The 19490-nt window shown below is 57.7% G+C and overlaps 1 protein-coding gene across 1 annotated transcript in view; it reads left to right on the top strand.

The window, feature by feature from the left end:
- The first annotated feature begins 1176 nt into the window (after positions 1–1176).
- The window catches only part of WNT3A (Wnt family member 3A), a 44774-nt gene continuing 26460 nt past the window's right edge, over positions 1177–19490 (top strand). The window contains exons 1-2 of the mRNA XM_031449483.2: positions 1177–1252; positions 19016–19257. Coding sequence (XP_031305343.1) covers positions 1182–1252; positions 19016–19257 — 313 coding nt within the window. The 5' untranslated portion in view covers positions 1177–1181. The remainder of the gene's footprint in view (positions 1253–19015; positions 19258–19490) is intronic.

The raw sequence follows: 19490 nt of genomic DNA on the forward strand, positions 1-19490 counted from the left end.
AGATTTCTCGACTTCGATGATCTTCTTCTCCCCAAATCACCCTGGCACCTGTCTCCCTGGGCTTCAGACAGATATGCAAACAGAGCTTTGCAGTGGGCTGAGAGCTGGACAACTGACTGGCCACTCTTTGTGACCTTGGATAAGTCGCCTTCCCTCTCTGATCTTACCTTTCCTCATCAGCAAAAATCATAAGGCTTACCTAAGTTGTCAGAAATCCCTTCTGGTTTAAGAGGCTAGCAGCCCTCGACAGACTCCGCGGTCTGTGGCCCAGAGTGAGGGCGCTCACCACCCAAAGCGCACAAGCTGCCAATTCCCTTCTCTGGGGGGTGCGGGGAGAAAGTGGAGGCGTCAACACCTGGGCCCTAAGGAGAGCCAGACTGTTTCCCAATAGTGACCTTCAGACACGTGGCTGCACCCTACACGCCCACCCTGCAGCTGTCCCCAGACAGGCCACCTCCAACCTGGCCGCTCGCCGTCCGCCCAGCTCCCAGCGGACCAGCAAGATGTAGCTCAAAGAGCCAGCCTCGAACGAACGGAACTCTCTAGCAAGGAGATGGACGAAAGGGAGCCGCAGCCCGACCACCTTGGGGCCAAGGGACAGAGTGCGCGATAGAGCAGGAGCGAGAGCGGGACAGGGCGTCCCACGGTGAGCGCAGGGTGCGCGGGCCTCCAAACCTAACGCCCTTGAGTCCTGCGGGGGCGCGACCCGGGAGCTCAGAAGGGACACCTGCGGACCATGCAGTCCCGGATACCCGCCGGCCGCCAGGCCAGATGCCCCTCTGGCGGAGCGCAACCCTCGGAGCCGGCGCACCCGCGCACCCCCGAGCACCCCGCGGCCACGGGAGGGGCCAGCGCAGCCACCGCCGCTCTAGCTCCTAGGGCCCCGCCCGCCCCCTGCCCCGCCCCGCCCCGGCCCCGGCCCCGGCGGGCGCCCCCCGCGGCGCTGCCCCGCCCCCGCCGTCCCGCGCCGCCCCGGGCCCCGGCCCGCCGCCCGGCCGCCGGCCCACCTGGCGCAGCACCGCCCTCGGAGCCCGCGCACCCGCGCACACCCGCGCACCCCGCGCACCCCGCGGCCGCAGGAGGGCCCAGCGCCGCCACCCGCGAGCTCCCAGGGCCCGGCCCGCTCCGGCGCCCGCGCTCTCGGGGTGGACTCCTGGCCCTCCGAGATCTCCCGCCCGGCGATGGCCCCGCTCGGATATTTCATATTCCTCTACGGCCTGAAGCAAGCGCTGGGCAACTACCCGATCTGGTGGTGAGTGACTCTTCCTCACGTTCGCCCCAGCGTCTGTGAGTACCCCGGCCGCCGTCCCCTCGGGCAGGGCCCCACGGTGGCCCAGAGCCCGCGCTCTTCCCTGCGCTCCTGTTCCGCGGGTGGTTTGTTTTCCTTGGCGTCCACTTTCGACCTGTTCGGGCCGGGGCTGGGACGCGGGTGGCGGAGTTTCCGGGGACACTGATCCCTCGGGCATAGAGGGGCCTGGCGTCGGACGGGGCGAGCAGTGGGCTGGGGAGAGGGGGGGAGTGGGTCCTCACAGATGGCACGAACGCTCGGGCAGCAGGAGGCCAAGAAAAGTCGGGAGGGCGAGATAAGGAGAGATTAGCCGGAGACTTTCTTTAAGGACGTGTCTTACACACACACACACACACACACACACACACACACACACACGCACGCACACACACACACACACACACACACAAAACACACCTTAAAACAAAGTCAGGGAGACAAGACCGAACAGAACAGCTCGGAGCAGCGCAGTTACGTAAAGACTGCGGGGACGCGGCCGGGAGTGTCGGGCGCACTGGGGCCAGCACCCGGCCCTCCTGCGCCTTCCCGCCGCTGTCCGGACCGCGATGGTAAGGAGGAGCTTCTGGAGAGGTGAAGAGGGAGAAAGCATTGCGTTTGAGGGCTCCTGAGCGAGAGGCTCCTCGAATCCATATTGAGAAGTCTGGGGCGCTCCGTCCTCCACTCCAGTCAAGACAGATCCCGGTGAGACCGTCCTAAATGTGGCGATGGAAGTGCAGATAAACCAAGGGAAGGAGCCCGAGGATCTACAGCACAAATCGTGCAGGTGGAGGGAAGTCAAGGTTACCATCCCTACGGGCAGCTAATTTGGCAGAGTCCCTAAAGGCAAGGGCCACGCCAGCTCGCCGAGGGAGAGGGGAGGGCGCTCTGAGATGCCCAAGATTTGACGAACACAACTCGCGGGAACGCGGGAGCCGAAGGGCCTGAGTGCGCCGCTGGAGGAGACCCAGACAGGAGAGAAGCCTCTCCACAAACATGCGCGCGCGCGGACACACACACACACACACCCAGGAACTCTCTCCGACGGCTTGCCTGGAATTATAATAATTACGCCGAGGGGAAGTTGGGGGTGGGGGGAGAGACTGAGTGCGCCGAAGTACATCTAATCCGATAATAATTTTTCTCTTCGAGATGGTTCAGGAGCTGGGGCGCCCCGGGTGTGGGGCGCGGGTCCAGGCGCAGCCTGGCGGGACTGGGCGGGGCGAGAAGGCGGCCCCGGCGGGTACCGGGGCCTGAGAGCGATGGCAGGGCGGCGGGGACGCGCTTCGGGGACCCCCGCGCGTCCGGCACCCGCGCGGCACCTGCAGCGCCTGGTCGCCTTCCGGAGCGCCGGCTGCAGCGGGCGTGCCTTCGGACGCGGGGACACTGACGCCCGGGGAACCAAAGAGAGCCCCGCGGCCGCCAGCTCCCGCGCAGGCTTCTAATTAGAACCCGCCGCCGCCGCCGCCGCATTCCTGGGCGCTAGTGGAAGCGCCATCGCCCCCGCGCTTCTTCTGTAAAGAAGGGCCTTGCCACCAGCCTCTGGCCACCCTGGGCCGTGGAATCGTCGTCCTGTTGGCGCCGAGGGTCCCTGACCGTACTCCCCTCAACACACATATGCCACTGTTTCCACCTGGGCCATCTGTGTTCCATCTGAAAGGATCCTGAGACAGGCTGGGTGCGTCCGGCATTCTTCAGGTAGAGTGGGGAGGGGCGTCCTCTCCCCACCCCCTCCATCTCAGTGACCCACCCAGTCAAGAGTCTAGAGCAGCCCTTTGGCCCCAGAGGTGAAGAGGGTGCCTGGGACGCCCACTTTGCTCTCCATGGGATTCGCACTCTCCGTGATTGTCTGTTTCCTGAGAAGTGTGTCTGGTGGACACAACCTCAAAGTTCACTGGGGATCAGCAGTTTCCTCTCCTCCCTCCTCTCTGCCCCCAGGCCAGCCGGACGCAGGAAGGACATGGTCTCTCCACAGCGCACATAGGCAGCGTAAAGAGGAGGGCTCACAGAAAAAAAGAAATGGAGTTTAATAGCAGGCAGAAGGCTTTCTATCTTTGCACCATACCTGGTGGAGTTTCCCACAGGTGGCTTCTCCTTCCTCTGGCCACCCTCCCGCCGAGCAGCCCAGTCAGGCCTGGGGCCAAACCTCTCTGTATAAGTTCTCACCTTCACACTCAGCCTCCCTAATTGGCATTCTGTTTCACCTTCCCTCCCCCAAGTGAAGCCACTGCTACCATCCCTTCTTCCCCCCACCCCAGCCTCTCGCATATGAAAGTGGAAGTGACAGGGACTTCCTCACCTGGAGAAACAAGGAAACAGCCCAAATTGGGAGTAATTAGGCTTTGAAGTTGGTGTGGTCTTGGTGGGAGGGTGGAGGGGGAGGAAGTGGTGTTGCATCCTCGGGGAATTTAAAGAGCCAACTGCCTCCCCAGGAGCGTCTCGGAAGGTCCTTCATCCTAGACGCTCAAGGTCCAAAGGCGGGTCCCAGCAGAGGCAGAGACAGCCCTAGACCGGCACGATGAGGGCTGTGGAGACCTCCAAGAGCATGTGCTCTGGGCTCCTTGTGTGGCAGTAGGGGTTGGGGGGGCGAGGATCCAGAGAAGGGACCTGGGAAGTGACAGGACAGAGGCCTGGGCACCTGACCCCAGAGGCACAGCATGACCAGCCACCAGTGTCCCACAGTACTGCAGACCTACAGGGAGGCGCCGGCCCCCACGCATCACTCTCCTTGTCCAGACTGAATTCTTGCTTAATTAAATCGGAAGGGTCCATGTGAACACAGAACAGGCATCATGATGAAGGGGGACACACAGAACCCTTGAAGAGCAGTACCTAGTAGGTACCAGTACTGCGTGATGTGCTTTGGGCATCTTCCTCCCACTTCCCGTGTCTAGGCTGATGGCATCCTGTAATCCCCCGTCATCTAGCCCGGGGCCCTGGAGGTCAGCCTGTTTTCTCCCTTGTCCCCTCGCCAAGGCCCCTCCATTTCCCCCACCAGGCTGCACTGCTCCATTCCCACCATCTTCTGCCTTTCTCCTCATCACCCCCTCACCCTCCACTCCAGGGCACACCCTCACTGCTGCTGGAGTTACAGCACAATGGTCAGCTGCTCTCCTGTCTCTACCTGCCAGAGAGCCCTCCCTGCCTTTCCCTGTCAGGACCCTCTTCCTGCCAGTCTCTGCTGGACCTCGGGCTCCCCAGCCCTGAGTGGTCCCTGGAGTGGGCATCACCCCCAGATGTGAGGCCACACCCAGTCTTCTCCCACCCCTGGACTAGCTCAGCAGCCTGAGACATGATCCCAGTGCAGCACTCCCTGGTTCTTCCCCATTTTACTGCCTATTCACCCTCCTCCCTAGCCCCCTGCACCCTCACATTCGTGTGCAAGCAGACACCCTGCTCTGAGCATGTGTCCAGGCCCCAAGGAAGGCCAACTTAGCCATCACCTGCCCCCAACCTTCCAGAATCTCCTCTCTGCCCAGCTCTCCCTGGTGCCAGACCTACCAGTTCCTCACTCACAGGGTCTTCTCAGTCTGAAGTGGGGCACAGGCTTCCCCGGGTGGGCCCCACTCTTTGTAGGGTGCAGGTGCACGCTGAGTTCAGGGCCAGTGAACAGGAGCTCTGGAGGCACTGCCCAGGACCCACAGCCTCAAAAGGCGGGGGAGGTGGGCGAGGAGGAGGAAGAAGAGGAGGGCTAAGTGACCACACAAGGTGAGAGATTGCCCGTGTCAGATGACACGGGACCTGGGAGGGCTGAGCAAGGCTCTGAGTCTTCTCAGACAGGCAGGACCCAAGCAAGCAAGACTTCCTGAGCTGCCCTGCTGCTGTGCGCCTGTACTCCTAAGAGTCCCTCCCCAGGACAGCCCTCTCTCCAATCCTTTCTCCTCTCTCTGCCCTGTTTGTCTGTTTATCTCTATCTGTCTCTCTACCTCTCTGTGTCTGTCTGTCTGTCTGCCTCTGTCTGTCTCTGTCTCTCTCCCTGCCTCTCTGCAACCCTGAGGCTGCACTACCAATGGTAGTGGTAGCCCACAGAGCTAGAGAAATTCAGACACCAGCTCAACACCCCCAGTGATCTCAGGGTGCTGGGAATGATGCCCCTCCGCAGAACTACCAGTGGACATCTTTTAATGAGGAGCTATGTTAGAAATGACCGCAGGTAAAATACATACCTTCAGAAAACTTGTTCTATACCACTAAGTCAAATATCCATCATCATCAAGAGAGAAAAAAAAAAGCCGACCATAGCACATGCTCCTTCCAGAGCACAGAAATGTCACTTACCTCTCACGTCCGGCTCTCTCTGACTTGCCCACCAAACCCCCAGGACTCTGCCGAGTGAAGCAACTTCTCCCAGGCTGGCTAAGCCTGCATTTCACTGGGCTTGCTGTCTTTTATTAAAAATGATTTTGCTTTATTTGCACAAACCTGCTAGAATTCTTTGTGACAGGGAAGAGGGTGAGAAGATGCAATCATGGAGGAAGAGTGTGGAGGGGCTGTAAAATCGCCCTTTCCCCAGGCAGTCCCAAGCATGCATCTCCAGTCCGCAGGGACAAGGACTGCCCTGTCCAGGAGGGGCTCTGCCCCTTTTAAGTGTGCTTGAAGGGCTGGGGCCACTTGCTGTTGAGACGTGTCAGGGGAAGACCCCGCTGCTGTTCACTGTGTGCCGCGGTTGAGGAAAGGCTTCTGTATATTTCCAGTGAAGGCTGAGAGCAGAGGCTACGGGTGGCAAGGAAGCAGATTTTTGCTCAGTTATAGGAAAGTCTTCCTGGATCTGAGAGTGGTGCCATTACCAGTGTTTGGAAGGTGGTGAGCTGCCCATCCCTGGAGGGGTAGAAACAGGGGCTGAGGAAGGAACAGCCTGCCCCAGGTTGGGGGTTCCCATGGACAGCTCAGTGGCTGAGAATCTGAGATTGACAAGGCTCAGCTCCTCCTCCCACCCCCAACGTGGTCAGCACTGCAGCTAACAGTCCTGGTAAGTCCCCCAAACTCCACCATGCACGGTTGGAGTACTTTGGTTCATGGTTACTGTCACACACACACACTACACGTGTGGAGGGTCCTGGGTGAAGCCTTGCAGAGAAGCCCCCGGCGCAGACATGGAGCCATGGCCCCATCCTGGGGTGCCTTTCCGCTCCCCACCAGGAGCGTGTCTTCCCCACCTCGTGCGCCTGTATCCCATCACACTTCCCCCAGCCTGGCTCAACTGGTCCCAGAGTTGGCCATGCCCCACTCCTCACTCCTCACCAGGCTGAAATGTATGTGGTCAGGTGTCACGGAGAGGTGGGTCCAGCCAGGCTGCCTGCTCCCAGTGGGACCTGCCCCTCCCTTTGTAGAATTTCCACAAGGATGGCTCCTGTATCACCAGGCTATGAAGTCCCATGGAGTATTCGCTCTCCTTCCTCCCCTCTGGACCCCTTGTAGCTGCTAGATAAGATTTTGTTGAACAAATGAATAAAGGAATGAATGAATGGAACCTTTCCTACGAAAAACAGAAAGTGTATCAGATGGCCTGTGCTTTGGGACATAAGGACACAGCTGACTGTTTTTAACCCCCCCCCAACTGAGCCCCCCGGCTCTGGGGCTGGGTCCTCCTGATAGACCTCGGCAGCTCTGCCTTGGTCTCCCTCCCTTCCTCTCCAGGTGACACCCTGGAGGTGTCTCACACTTTGGTGCTTCCACATTCCTTCCCCAACGAAACGTGCCGCTGCCGCCCAGGGAAGCGGGCAAAAGCATGGCCGCGGGCACGGGAGCCTCTGCCCGCCTGCTGGGACTTGCGCGAAGTATGTGTCAGTAATCCCAGCTCGGCCCGGTGGGGCAGGAGGGGGTGCTGGGAGGGCTGCAGGCAGGGCTGTGCCGCCCAGGGGCTGGGAAGAGGTGGCCCCCAAGACCAGGGACCCAGGTCTTAGAACCCCTCCCCACAGGTCTTCTCATTGCAGAAGGTGCTCTAACCTCTGGGGCGAGGTCTTCCAGGTAGGAAAGAGAGAGCATGGATGCATGTGGGCCCTTCCTAGAGACCCCACAGCAGAGAGAAAGAAAAGACAGAGCCTGGAAGGCCTTGGGCCAGGTCAGCACCTCTGGGGGAGTCTCGGTCCTGGGAGCCTCCGGGACAGCTCCATACAGAAAGGGCCGAGCCTACCCATCAAGCCATCTACCCACACGGCAACCAGCCCCACACTCAATGCCTCCAGTCTGAGGACAAAAACCTGGTCCAGCTGTGGAGAGGCCCTGACCTTAAAAAAAAAACAGAGTCTTGGGGGCAGGACAATCCTCATGTGTCAGCAAGAGGGAGACATTTGGGACCAGCCAGAGCCCTCCTTGGTAGGGACCCTGCAGGCAGGGTGGGCAACAGAGGCCACCAGATCAGAACTGGACAGAGATCTGTGCCCTTGAAGGACAAGAGAAGATGTGACCTTGCTCTCCAGGGTCGGCTCCTCTGGCCCAGACATGAGAGGATGTGCAGGCGGAGGTGGCAAGCTTCAGCAGGATCCAGAGAGGGCGGCCAGCTAGGCTGGGAGCACAGAGCACTTCCTGGAGAGATGGCCCTGGATGACGTGTGGGTAGAATGTGCCCCGCCGAGGTGTGGCTGGAGCCATCGTGCCCATTTCTCCCCTCCCCTCCAGGAGCCTCTGATTGAGTGTGGTCCGCTACCTCCTTGGCCAGATGGGGAAACTGAGGCTCAGGAGGGGCAGATAGAAGCAGTTAAATCAGTGAATGATACAGCTGTTGCCCCCACCCTGCCTCCAGCCCTAGCCAAGCCCTCTCTGTGTAGAACCCCTCTCTCTTTGAGAACTGCGCTCTTTGAGCATCCCAGCTCTCCCCTCAAAATGCACACAGCCACAGGCAAGGGCAGAGCTGTGCCTACAGGGCACGGATACCTTGTGTTTGTTGAATTTTCTTACAGAAAGAAATCAGACTATAACTCAAGAAACCTAAAAGGCTGCCACCCCATTAAGACCTGCCTGGTAACGGTACACAGGTACACACAGATTGTGTGTCTGCCTGCGGAGGAGCCGGGTGCAGACAGGGGTTGTAGGGGAGAAGGGACTGCCTTTGCTCCCAGCCTCCGTCCACAAGGAGCGACTTCTGTCATCTGGCCTGGCCACACAATTGTGGTAAAATCCACTTGAGTGAAAGCCATCAGCCCGGGGGTGGGGTGGGGGGCAAAGCTGGTCCAGGCTGGGTCCCGGGCAGCCTCCCTCCCCTGCATGTCACAGCCAGCGCCTCTGCTCTATCCTGAGCAAGACTGTCTGGCAAGGCGCCTGGCCTTTCAACAGCGCAGTCCTTCAACAGGAGCTAAGGAGGGAGGAGGGAGAAAAACCATTAGAGCTTTTGGGCGGCAGGCGTGGCTCACGTGGCCCCAGCCACAGGCTGGAACCGGAGTCTAGAGGGGCCACTTTGTAAACTTCACACGTGTGTGCTCTGGCTTGAAAATGATGCCTTCCCACCCCTGGTCCCGAAAAAAATTATCACTAAAAAATTAGCCAACAATAGCTTTCACAAAAACCTGCTGGGGGGAGGAACGCGTTCATTATCTTACCGACTTCATACAGGCATTTCCCTCACTATAGGTTCTCATTTCACTCACGCATTTTTCATGACCATAAAAACTGTGCAGAACAGATTGTGTTCTGCCTTTTTAAAGCTTACCATCTTCCGTTAAACATTTTGCATCTCTGGGACCTTCTCAGTGACGCGCTCGCGGGTACTCAGGCCTGTGGTGGGGGGGGGGGGGCTGTGATCTGTTTGCCTGACCTTTGGCCCTTCCTGCTGCATGGACGGCCCTGCAAGGAGGACCTCTCCAGAGATGGAGTTCCGGATACAGACTGAGGACTTGGAGGGGGAAAAAGCGCCATATCTGGGGCAGGGCTGGGGGCGAGGGTTGCTTTCAGTTTGGAACACTCTGGTTTTGAGGGGCCTTTGGGACATTGGATGTGACATCCAGCCAGACAGTGAAAATGTTAGCTCCGCAGCCAGGTGTTGGCTGAAGGTGTGGGCGTGGTCACTTCCTGGGGTGCCCTCCTGCACTTCAGGGTTGGCAGCAAGAAGAGAAATGGAACAAATTCCTCAAGGGCTGAATCATGGTGGCCAGGTGCAGGGTGAAGGAAATGGGTGCAGTGGGGGCAGGCTGGCCTCTAGGCCTCTCCCTGCAGGCTGGGCAGGGCCCTTGTGCCCCTGTGGTTCCCAGGCCCCCAGGACCAACACCCCAGGGGATGGCAGCACATCCCCCTCCCCCCCCCCCCAGCTTCCCCTGGGGCTACAGGACATGGCTTTTGCCCTCCAGGGCAGGGCCAACTGTTGCCTGGAACATCCCTCGGTGGAGGAGGAAGAGATGCATCGTGACCCCGAGGCAATGTCAGGACCTCACTGCGACCCACATAGATGAGCCTGAAGGTAAACAAGGGGTGACTGATCATGGGCTCCCTCCACAGTGCTCGCCCGAACACCACCACCCCCATATAAGTAGCCCTAAGTCAGACCCCGCCTGTCCCCATCTGGACCCCAGCTTGGACATCTGCATGTGAGAGGCTGTGGAGGTGGGGCAGAGACTGGAGAACTAACCCAGGCTGAAGCCCCAGACACCCAGGCTGGAGCTCAGAGTGGGTTCCTGGGAGGTTAATGTGGCCTGGTCCACACTTGTGACCCCTCCAGAGGGCCCCTCTTAGCAACACTGGACAGAAGGCCCCGGGTTTGCCTCCTCGGGGCCTGGAAATGGGTGGCCAGTGACCTGCTCCAGCATCAACCCTCCCACCACCATGCCTCTGGATTGTTCACGGTGCTACATCCTTCGTCTGTCTCCACCTTGCTCTTTTGAGGATCCTTGCCACCTCTAGAGGAGTGATGGCATCTGGCCTCCTGGTGGCCTTCCTCCTCGCTGGCTCTGGGACACTGGGCTGGAGGGAGGCTAGTGGCCAGCCCTGTGGAGACAGATGGGGCCCATAGAGGGCGGGCCTCACATCCTGGCCCCATTCTGGAGCCTGGCAAAGCACGCCCTCCCCTGTCTCTATAACCAAACTCATGTTCTTCAAGGGAAGTTTAAGAGTTCACTGGAAGTTTCTTGGAGTCTAGAAGCAGAAACCAAAGGTGAATCCTGACTGCCGGAGCAAAGGATTTGGATTTGAAGCTTTAGGAAGCTCCCTTGTCTTGAAGTCCTAGGACTGGAAGCTGGACCTACCTTCAGCAATCCCCAAGTCCGTGGTTCTCAAACACCAGCAAGCGTCAGAACCCTCCCTCCCCAGCAGGGCCTGTCGAAATAGAGCACTAGCCACAAGTTTCTGATCCAGCAGGTCTGGGATGGAACTTGCATTTCTGATATGGTGCACATGCTGCCGGCCCAGGGGCCATCCAAAGAGGACCCAACTCTCACCCAGCTGCCCGGCACGTTGGCTTGGGAAACCAAGGTGCAAAGGGTCCCAAAGCAGCAGCAAAATCGACGAGCCAGGGGACAGAGGGGGGCCACTACCCACATCACCCCTCGGTGACAGTTCTGTGGTAGAAACAGGGTCATATCGAATCCAGGAGATCTGTGATGTTCTGTGTCTTTTGGGTTTAATGGTGGCTGTATGGGTTTTGTCTATTAATATGTTAACTTAGTCTCTGTCGTGGATTGCATGTTGATGTCCCCCCTAGATTTGTATGTTGAAGCCCTGACCCCCAATGTGATGGTGTTAGGAGGTGGGGCCTTTGGGAAGTGATTAGGGTTAGATAAAGTCATGAGGGTGTAGCCCCCGTGATGAGAACAGTGTCCTTATAAGAAGAGGAAGAGACATTAGAGCTCTCTGTCTGCTATGTGGGGACACAGCGGGAAGGTGGCCATCTGTGAGCCAGGAGCCCTTTTCCAGAACCCCCACTGTGCCGGCACCCTCATCTCAGACCCCCAGCCTCCAGGACTCTGAGAAATCACCGAGTGTTGTTTCAGCCACCCAGTCTGTGCTGTTTGTTGTGGCAGCCACACTGACCAAGACAGTTGTTCATAAATGTTAGCTTGTGTGTACTGTTTTTAATGCATTTAAACAGCAGTATAGCATATAGGAAAGTGGAGGTGGGGAGCCTTGGGAAGGCAACATGTGGAGACCTCCATCCTGTCATATTAACTCGTTCATGTTGATCAGCTCTTCCTCCAGCCCCAGCTTCTCAGTCCAAGAGGTTCCCCGGGGCTCCACCTACCAGGTTGTGCAAGTCGCAGAGAGTTATGTAGTGGGCGGGGCTGGGCCCAGGGCGACCCGGGTGATGGTGATGGGCCAGGTGGGCCAGGTAAGCAGCTAGGCAGTGGCAGATGGCAGGTGGAGACAGAAGCATTGCCAAGGGCTTGGAAGGAAGAAGTAACCAGCCTCCAAGAGAGAGGCACTGGCACATGGGGAGGGGTGGTGCTGGGGACACAGGCAGAGAAGGGGAAGGGAGGGAAGAGCTGTCTAAAGGCTACGGTGATTGGCCCTTGAAGGTGGCAGTGGCTTGGACCCTTGAGCTACACATGGAGGGGCTGCTACCCTGCGAGGTTCTGTTCCTTCTGGCCTGAGCAGCTTGGAGGGCGAGAGAAGAGAGCCAGCGTGAGCAGAGGAGGGAGACAGGGAATATTTAGACTCTGCTGTGTGACAAATGACCAGACTTCTGGCTTCAAACAGCACCTGTGCATTAGTTCACAGCTCTCAGGTCTAAAGTCTGGGTGGCTGGTCTGTGTTCCCTGCTCAGGGTCTCCCAATTCAAAGCGTTGGCCAGTCTGGGAAAGAATGTGCTCCCAATCTCACCCAGCTGTCAAATTCTGGTCCTTGTGGTCCCCATGTACTTACAGCTGTCTGCCAGGGTGGGTCTCGGCTCCTGGAGGCCACCTCCTGGTCCTGGAACTCGGCCCCTTCATCTCAGACCCAGCAACAGCTTCAGATTCGGCTAAAGCTGGAGGGTCTGCTTTGAAAGCATGTGTGTGGTTAGATTAACTCCGCTTGGTGGCCCTGATTTATGTCCGAAGCAGGTCCCACAGATACAGCAAGTGTGATCTGCCTGTATTCACAGTCCTGGTCAGGAGAGGGGAGACTCCTGGGGCCACGTCAGAATCTGGGCTTGGTGGGCGGGAGAGCGGGAGAGTGGCTGCCTCCTTCTGGGGGGTGCTCAGCTGCCCTCTGTCGCACCCCTCAAACCACACATCCCCTCCCAAATGCTCCTGAGCAGCCTCCTTCTGGGTGCCAGATCCCTGGGACAAGGAAGCGACGTCTTTATATGTAACCACCGCTAACCGCAGTTGAACTCACTTTCAATTATGAATGGAGGTGACCAATTGTAGCAGCGTTCGGTTTCTGAGATGCTATCGCTAAGAGAAAGCAGATACTTTCATCTCAGATGACAGCTGGCTCAGAGATTACAAAGTGCCATCACGCTCTCAGCCCACCACGTAGGCTCGACAAAGAAACACACACATCGTCCTGAATCACAAGCTTGTTCCCTGTTGTTGTAACGTGGTTGTATCCATCACTTGTTCCCTTGTAACTGTTTCCCTCTCTGCATGATGTGGGATGATGACTTGACTATATAGTACAGAGAGTTTCTGCAGGGCGAACCCACTTTCCTAGTGTCCACAATTAACATGACTGGTACCCTTCTCAGAACAGAGAGACCACGCTAGTGCACTGCCATCAGCCAGACACTGGCTGACTCCACCAGTCTCTCCATGGACGTCCTTTCTCTGTTCCAAGATCTGACTTGGGAGACCAGTTTGCATTTGATGTCATTGCATTTCATGTGCCCTGGGAACCTGGGGAGACATAGAGCACGAAGGTGATGGTGTCCTGTGGGTGCGGGACTTTTCAGTTTAGAACATCCCACTCCCACTAAGCTGCCTCTAGTCCCTGGCCAGACCCTCGGACGGGACTGTACGTGGTTGTCCCTGAAGCCTGGGGCCCAGCCTGGGGCTGCTCCGCACCCTCCTGTTCAGCCCCCAGCCCCGAGTCAGAGTGCCCCTCACTTCCTCCCAGAAGGGCGTGGGAGGAGGGGTTATGGATCTTGGTTTCCCAAGTATTGATCAATTGGGGTCATCTACTGTCTCTTCATATGAAACATTTGAATCCTGGGGATGGTGAGGGGGTAGCATATGTCCAGTCTGGATTTTTTTTCCCCAGCTTTACAGAGATATGATTGACATATAACATCGTGTAAGGTTAAGGTGTCCAATGTAATGACTTGATGTATATACATGTAATGATGATGGACGCATTGCTAAATGATTACCACAACAAAGTTGGTGAACACAATTTGGATTTTTAATATGATATTTTTTATGAACCAATTTATCCCTCAAGGCCCAGCCAAAATTTAGTGACCTGATGAGCCCCCTTGACCCTTCCCTGTCTCTTGTCTCCCACACAATGGCCCCTCCCTGTCTGATGGAACCCCCTAGCTCTCTGCCCTCTGCAGGTGGGTCTGCATCACCCAGATCCTCTTGGCTGCCCAGCTCTGGAACAGAGAAACCTAAAGGAGCCATCAGGTCCAGAGAGGGTGGGAGAGGGATCCAGTCAGGCTTGGTGGAGGCCAGAATAGTTGGAGGGGCATCTGGGCTGGGGGCTGGCCACTAGCATCCTGGTGGTGCTCAGGGAGGTGGCGATCTAGGGCCTGACCAGGAGGATGGCCAGGAGGAGGCGGGGGTAGGGGAACTGACTCAGCTTGAATGAGCTTGGGGAGAAGCTGTGAACTGGGGGGGTCCCACTCTGCTTTCCCTGGAGCCGTGGCCTGACGGCATGAAGGGAGGTGGGGAGGGGCCAAGGGAGGAGCAGGCTCTACGCTTTCTGTGGGAGGCTGTGGGGTTCTGGGGATGAGCACCTCACCCCTCCCCCAGAATGAGTCCTGGCCTCTGGACTGGGATTGGCAAGGACAGAGAGACTGAGCTCTCTGTTTCTTTCTGTCTGAATTCAGTGACCCCTTCTTTGCCCACTGGTTCCGAGTCTCCAAGTACATTCAACCAGTGAAAAGTCACCTGAGTGGATTTTCCTTCTGGTGGACCCTCTTTGTCTCTTTTCTAGTTCAAGCCAGGCTACCGGCAGCAGAAAAGAAGGAGGGAACCCCATGAACCCCAGGGGCCAGCTCCCTGAGAAAGACTCCAAGACCAGAGCCATGCAGGACAAACCTTTCCCTAATGCTCCATCAGAAAATATTCAAACATCCAGGAAAGATGCAAGACTTGGACAGAGAACATCCATGTACCCATAGCTCACATTTCACTCGGCCTGGTTTATCCCATATCTAACCACCCCTTTATCCACCCAACTATTCATCTCACGCTTTTATATAGCCCTCAATCCACTGTGCCCCTGAACAATTTTATGGTCTGATCGTCAAGTAGACTTCAACATTTGTTTGCAAATCACAGCCCCTGTGGTGCATCAAAATATGAAACAAGTGGATGTGAAGCATCCTGGCTCACAGAGTGGAGGAACCAGAGCCTCGCCTGGAGTCACAGCTCATCCCTGCTTGCGAATGGAAGCCCCCTCTGTCCCAGGCCAACTGGAACCATTGGCCCTAGCCTCATCTCATCCACCGGCCTCTGAGGCCCCTCTGCTGGGGCTCCTGTGTACTCTGAGGTGTGTAGATTGGAAACCACTAGCCTGGCCCTCACAGTCACCTCTCTGGCCTGGCATTCTGCCCAGGCCTTCAGGACTGGCCACAGCAGCTCTTTCTTGGTCTGAGGCTGAAGGAGCCTGGTGAGAGACCGGCCGGGCCAGCCAGAGGGAGGTGGGAGATGGACTCCAAGCGATGGGAGGCACCATAGAAGCTGCTGAAGAATCCTGAGCCAGGGTCCTGGTTCTCCCCCATCCCGCTCTTGCCCTGTGTTCCAGTTGCTGCCTTCATGAGGCCACCTGGCTGCTCAGCTCTCAGGGCCTCTCCCTCTGAGTCCCCCCGTTCACTACAGAGGGTGTGATCCCAAACTCTCAGGCTGCCAGTCCCAGGTCACATCCTGCCAGTGCCGTGGGAGGTGGGGGCATGATGCTGGGCAAAGGTGGGAGGCAGGGACATTTGAGGTCACTGTGAAAAGCACCACATGGTGGAAACAGACAGCTGACCTCAGCCAGGGTCAGGCAGAGCCATCCATATGTGGCACATGGGCCGACATGGACAGCGTGATCACTGGGGCCAAAACAGGAATGTCTCAGTTGGAGAGGGGAGGGGTTTTGAGTAGAAACTGGCTGGAGCCGGTTGGGCAGGAAGTGGAGGGGATGATGTTCTGAAGGAGAACCGAGATCCGAGATCCGGGGGCTTTTGCCCTCTGTTTTACAGGTGGGAGGTTCTCCGTGAAAGCGTGGGCTGAGAGTGGCAGAGGGCACGCAGCTCAGACACGGCCCACCTCCCCGGCTGCCTCCCACCACCCTCCCCTGGACATCTGACCTCAGCCAGGAGTGAGCAGAGCTGATGTATCTTCCCACCTTCTCACCTGAAGGCCTCACCCTGCCTGCTGGGTGCCCCCAAGAGCAGAGACCACTGACAGTGGCCTGCATGCCACCTCTCATTCCAAGTGCCTGCTACCCCCATCAGTCCCCGATCTTTCAGCCTGGGCTTCCATCCACCAGGAAGCCGAGCACCTAGGTCAGCACAGGGGTCCCCAAGAGGCATCAGAGGCGGCCCCTGAAGTCTCCACTCAGAGCCGTCTGTGCAGGGCAGGGTGAGGCCCAGGTCACAGAATACTTCCTGGAGGAAAGGCCTCACAGCTGGGTGACAGCAGAGGGCTGCCTTTTCTGCAAACCTGGGGGGCCCAGACTGTGGGGTGGGTGTGGGAGAACGCTGGGCAGGATCAGGCCCGGCTGGGCACCCAGCACGGTAGCCTCTGCAGGCAGTGAGGGATCATGCAGGGGAACCAGCCAGCCACAGTCACGTGCCACCCTGGGAGCGCAGACTCGGGCAGGGCCCTGGGGAGGTCTATGATATCTGGCATGAGGTCATGGCTGGTTTTGGGCTCATCAAGGCATTCAGGCAGAGGATGGACAGGATGGAGAGTGTGTCCAGGAAGGAGGATCAGATACTGGGGCATGGATATGAGAGGGGCCTAGAAGGCCAGGAGTCTGGTCTGGAGCCTTCAGGCCTTCCACAGGACAGGGGACACTGGGCATGGCCACCCACAGAAAGGAGGCTTAGCTCCACTTGGGCACCTGGCTGCAAGGTACCATGGACACTCCTTGGGGGAAGACAGGTTTTAACTCTTGAGAAATGTGCTTGATTCTGAAGGGGGAGCTAGCAGAGGACAGAGGCTGCCTGGTATGCCCGGAAATGGTGGGCAGGAGGGCAAGAGATGAGAGGACACCATACATGGGAAGACCTATGTTCACGATTTCCAAGAAGTCGCCCTCTCCCCAGCCAGCTAGCCAAGTAAGGCAGAACTACATACGTGCTGCAGAGGGGAGGTGGGGAGGGTGATGGTCACTCAGGAGGACAGGGGCACTGTGGGAGAGAGAGGGCACTCTGCGTGGCTGTGGAGATGCGTGGGACAAAGCCCCACATCTGAGATGTGGGTAGAGACAGAGGAAGTGTGTGGAGAGGCTGGGGTTGTAGGAGGAAGGGGCCAGCTGGACAGATGCGGATTCTAGCAGGACCGCAATGAGGAATGCTCTCTCTGGGTCGTCGGGTGAGGCATCTCCAGATGCTGAAGGGTGTGGGTTTTGTGCCTCCAGGCAAGGCAACCTTTGAAGATTTTGGAGACTAAGAGGGGAAAAATGATCGGATCTGATCTCTATTTCCAGAGGGTAGATTTGTTTCTCTCAGAGACAGTGATTCCTGTTTCCTATCATTCTCACCACAGCTGGATGAAACTGAGTTAGACTCAAAGTGGGACTTACTGAAAGTCAGCATCATGATGCAGGTGTGTGGCTTGCTGAGGGACACAGAAACCTTTGTCCCACCTCCTCAGGGGTTCTCAGCCTTCCCAGGGGAGAGGAGGTGCCAAACAAGAACCTCTGGGGGTCCAGCTGAAACATTTATAGAACTTCCATTGCCTTGGTTTCCCCACCAAACAAAGGAAGACCTTTCCACTTGGATCCCAGCAGAGCAAGCTTCCAGACAAGCGGGGACCATACTGCCAGGCTGAGGGGGCCGTTCTGGGGATCTGCTCCACTCTGGGCCCACAGCGCACCACACCAGACGGCCCAGAGGAAAGAGGGGGCGCCCTGAGGGGGAGGAGAGAGCAAGTGAGGCCAAAGGCCTGAGCGAGCGTGGGCAGCTTCTCTGCGCTACGAGAATCCGCAGAAGTGTGGGGAGTGTGTGAGAAGCCACAGGATGCTGTTCCTCTGGGACCACTGCCCCCCGAGCGGTCCTCCTGGATCCACAGGGCCTCTCACGCCTTGGTCTTCTAAAAGTCTGCACAGCCCCTTCCCAGAGGCCCTGGAGAGCCTTTGTGATATCAGTGGTTGCAGCAAGGCAGGCTTCCGCAGCCGGCCCTGAACAGCAGCAGTTGCCACACAGTCACGCACACGGAGCATCCAACCAGGGGCGAAGAAAGCGCTGAGATGCGGAGGAATCGAGCAGAGCTCTGCCGATGAGAGCCCATCCCCCCACCGCAGAGGCCCACCCGTAGACAGGAGGACCGTGGGTCACGCACAAAACTGGCCAACACGACCACAGGTGGCAGGACCACGGGTCATCCGTCGGATTGGATGGATATAACGGCATGTCACCATGGGATTGGAGCCCCCAAAGGGACCTGGTGGTTCTTCCTCTTAAATCAAAGTGCAATCACATGTAGTAAAATGACCCTGCTTCAGTCGGTTTTGACACCTAAACACATGTGCAACCAACGCCTCCATCAAACACAGAACACTTTCACCACCCTGGACCAGCGTGGTCCAGTGGAACTTTCCACAGTGACCAAAACGTTCCATGTCTAACCATCCAACATGGTAGCCACAGGCCACACGTAGCTGGTAAGGAACCAATTTTTTTTTCTCATTCTTTTGTCATTTAGCTTAATTTAAATTACATAGGCACGTGGGGCGAGTGGGAACCATTTTGCAAAGCGCAGGCTGAGAAATGCTCCCTTGTGCACCACCCTACCAGGGAGATCCCTGCCCTTTGCCTCAGCAGTCCGCTCCCCTCGATTTCCAAGTAGCATCGCACTGCGAGGGTAAACAGTCTGTTCATCCATACTTCTGTGGATGCGTACTTGGGTGGTTTCCAAGTTTTTCTCTGATGATCACAGCCCTGTGACTATTCTTGAGCACATCGTATCGTGGACATATGCTTTTACGTCTTTTGGGTAAATAGCCAGAAGCCGGCTGGCACGGCGGGAATGAGTTCAGTGGTGATTTTCGCCCGTGGGATTTAACCACTGCTGTGCCTCCAGAAGTGGTCCTCCTCCCCCTGCCACAGACCCAGCAGCCCCTGCTCTGGGCACCCATCGGCTGACCCAGTGTCACACTGTTTCCTCCAGTTGTGGTCTCTGCATTCCCAGACAGTTCCAGGCTACTGCTGACTCCACCTTAGCAGAGCAGAGGGACCCTGCAGTTGTGCAGAGAAGCAAACAGCCCTCCGTCGCTTCCTTTCTGTCAATCCATGTGCACATTTTGAGTTTTGTGCTAAGCCTCAAGTACAGGGTAGGGACAGACTTCCTCCAAGCTAGAAGTACCCTGGAACGCATGAGTGTCCGGAAGGAAAGGGCCTGTGTGCCTCCTCCAAGGAAGGTTTACCCCAAGGCAGGCCTGGATGCTGCTCCTGTTTCGTGGGCCAGCAAGTCACCTCCTCCACTAACCAGGCCTCCTTGTCCTCCTCCCCCAGGTCCCTGGCTGTCGGGCCCCAGTACTCATCCCTGGGCACGCAGCCCATCCTCTGCGCCAGCATCCCCGGTCTGGTACCCAAGCAGCTGCGCTTCTGCCGGAACTACGTGGAGATCATGCCCAGCGTGGCAGAGGGCGTCAAGATCAGCATCCAGGAATGCCAACACCAGTTCCGCGGCCGCCGCTGGAACTGCACCACCATCAACGACAGCCTGGCCATCTTTGGCCCTGTGCTGGACAAAGGTACACATGGCACCCGTCACGGCTTTCAGGGCAGATGCGGCAGCCCAGCGCTATGGGTGCAGCAGGGTCCAAGCCCGCTCCCCCATCAGTGCAGGTGGGCAGAGGCCACAAGCCACTCCATCGCTCCCTGCATCCGTGCCTCACCTATGCCCAGGCGTGGGAGCAGCAGCTCTAGCAGGGGAGCAGTGCTGCACAGACCTCGTTACTGTAGGAACTCCCGCGTGGGTCCTTTC

The sequence above is a fragment of the Camelus dromedarius genome, chromosome 3 (genome assembly GCF_036321535.1).
Source record: "Camelus dromedarius isolate mCamDro1 chromosome 3, mCamDro1.pat, whole genome shotgun sequence".
NCBI classification, from domain to species: domain Eukaryota; kingdom Metazoa; phylum Chordata; class Mammalia; order Artiodactyla; family Camelidae; genus Camelus; species Camelus dromedarius.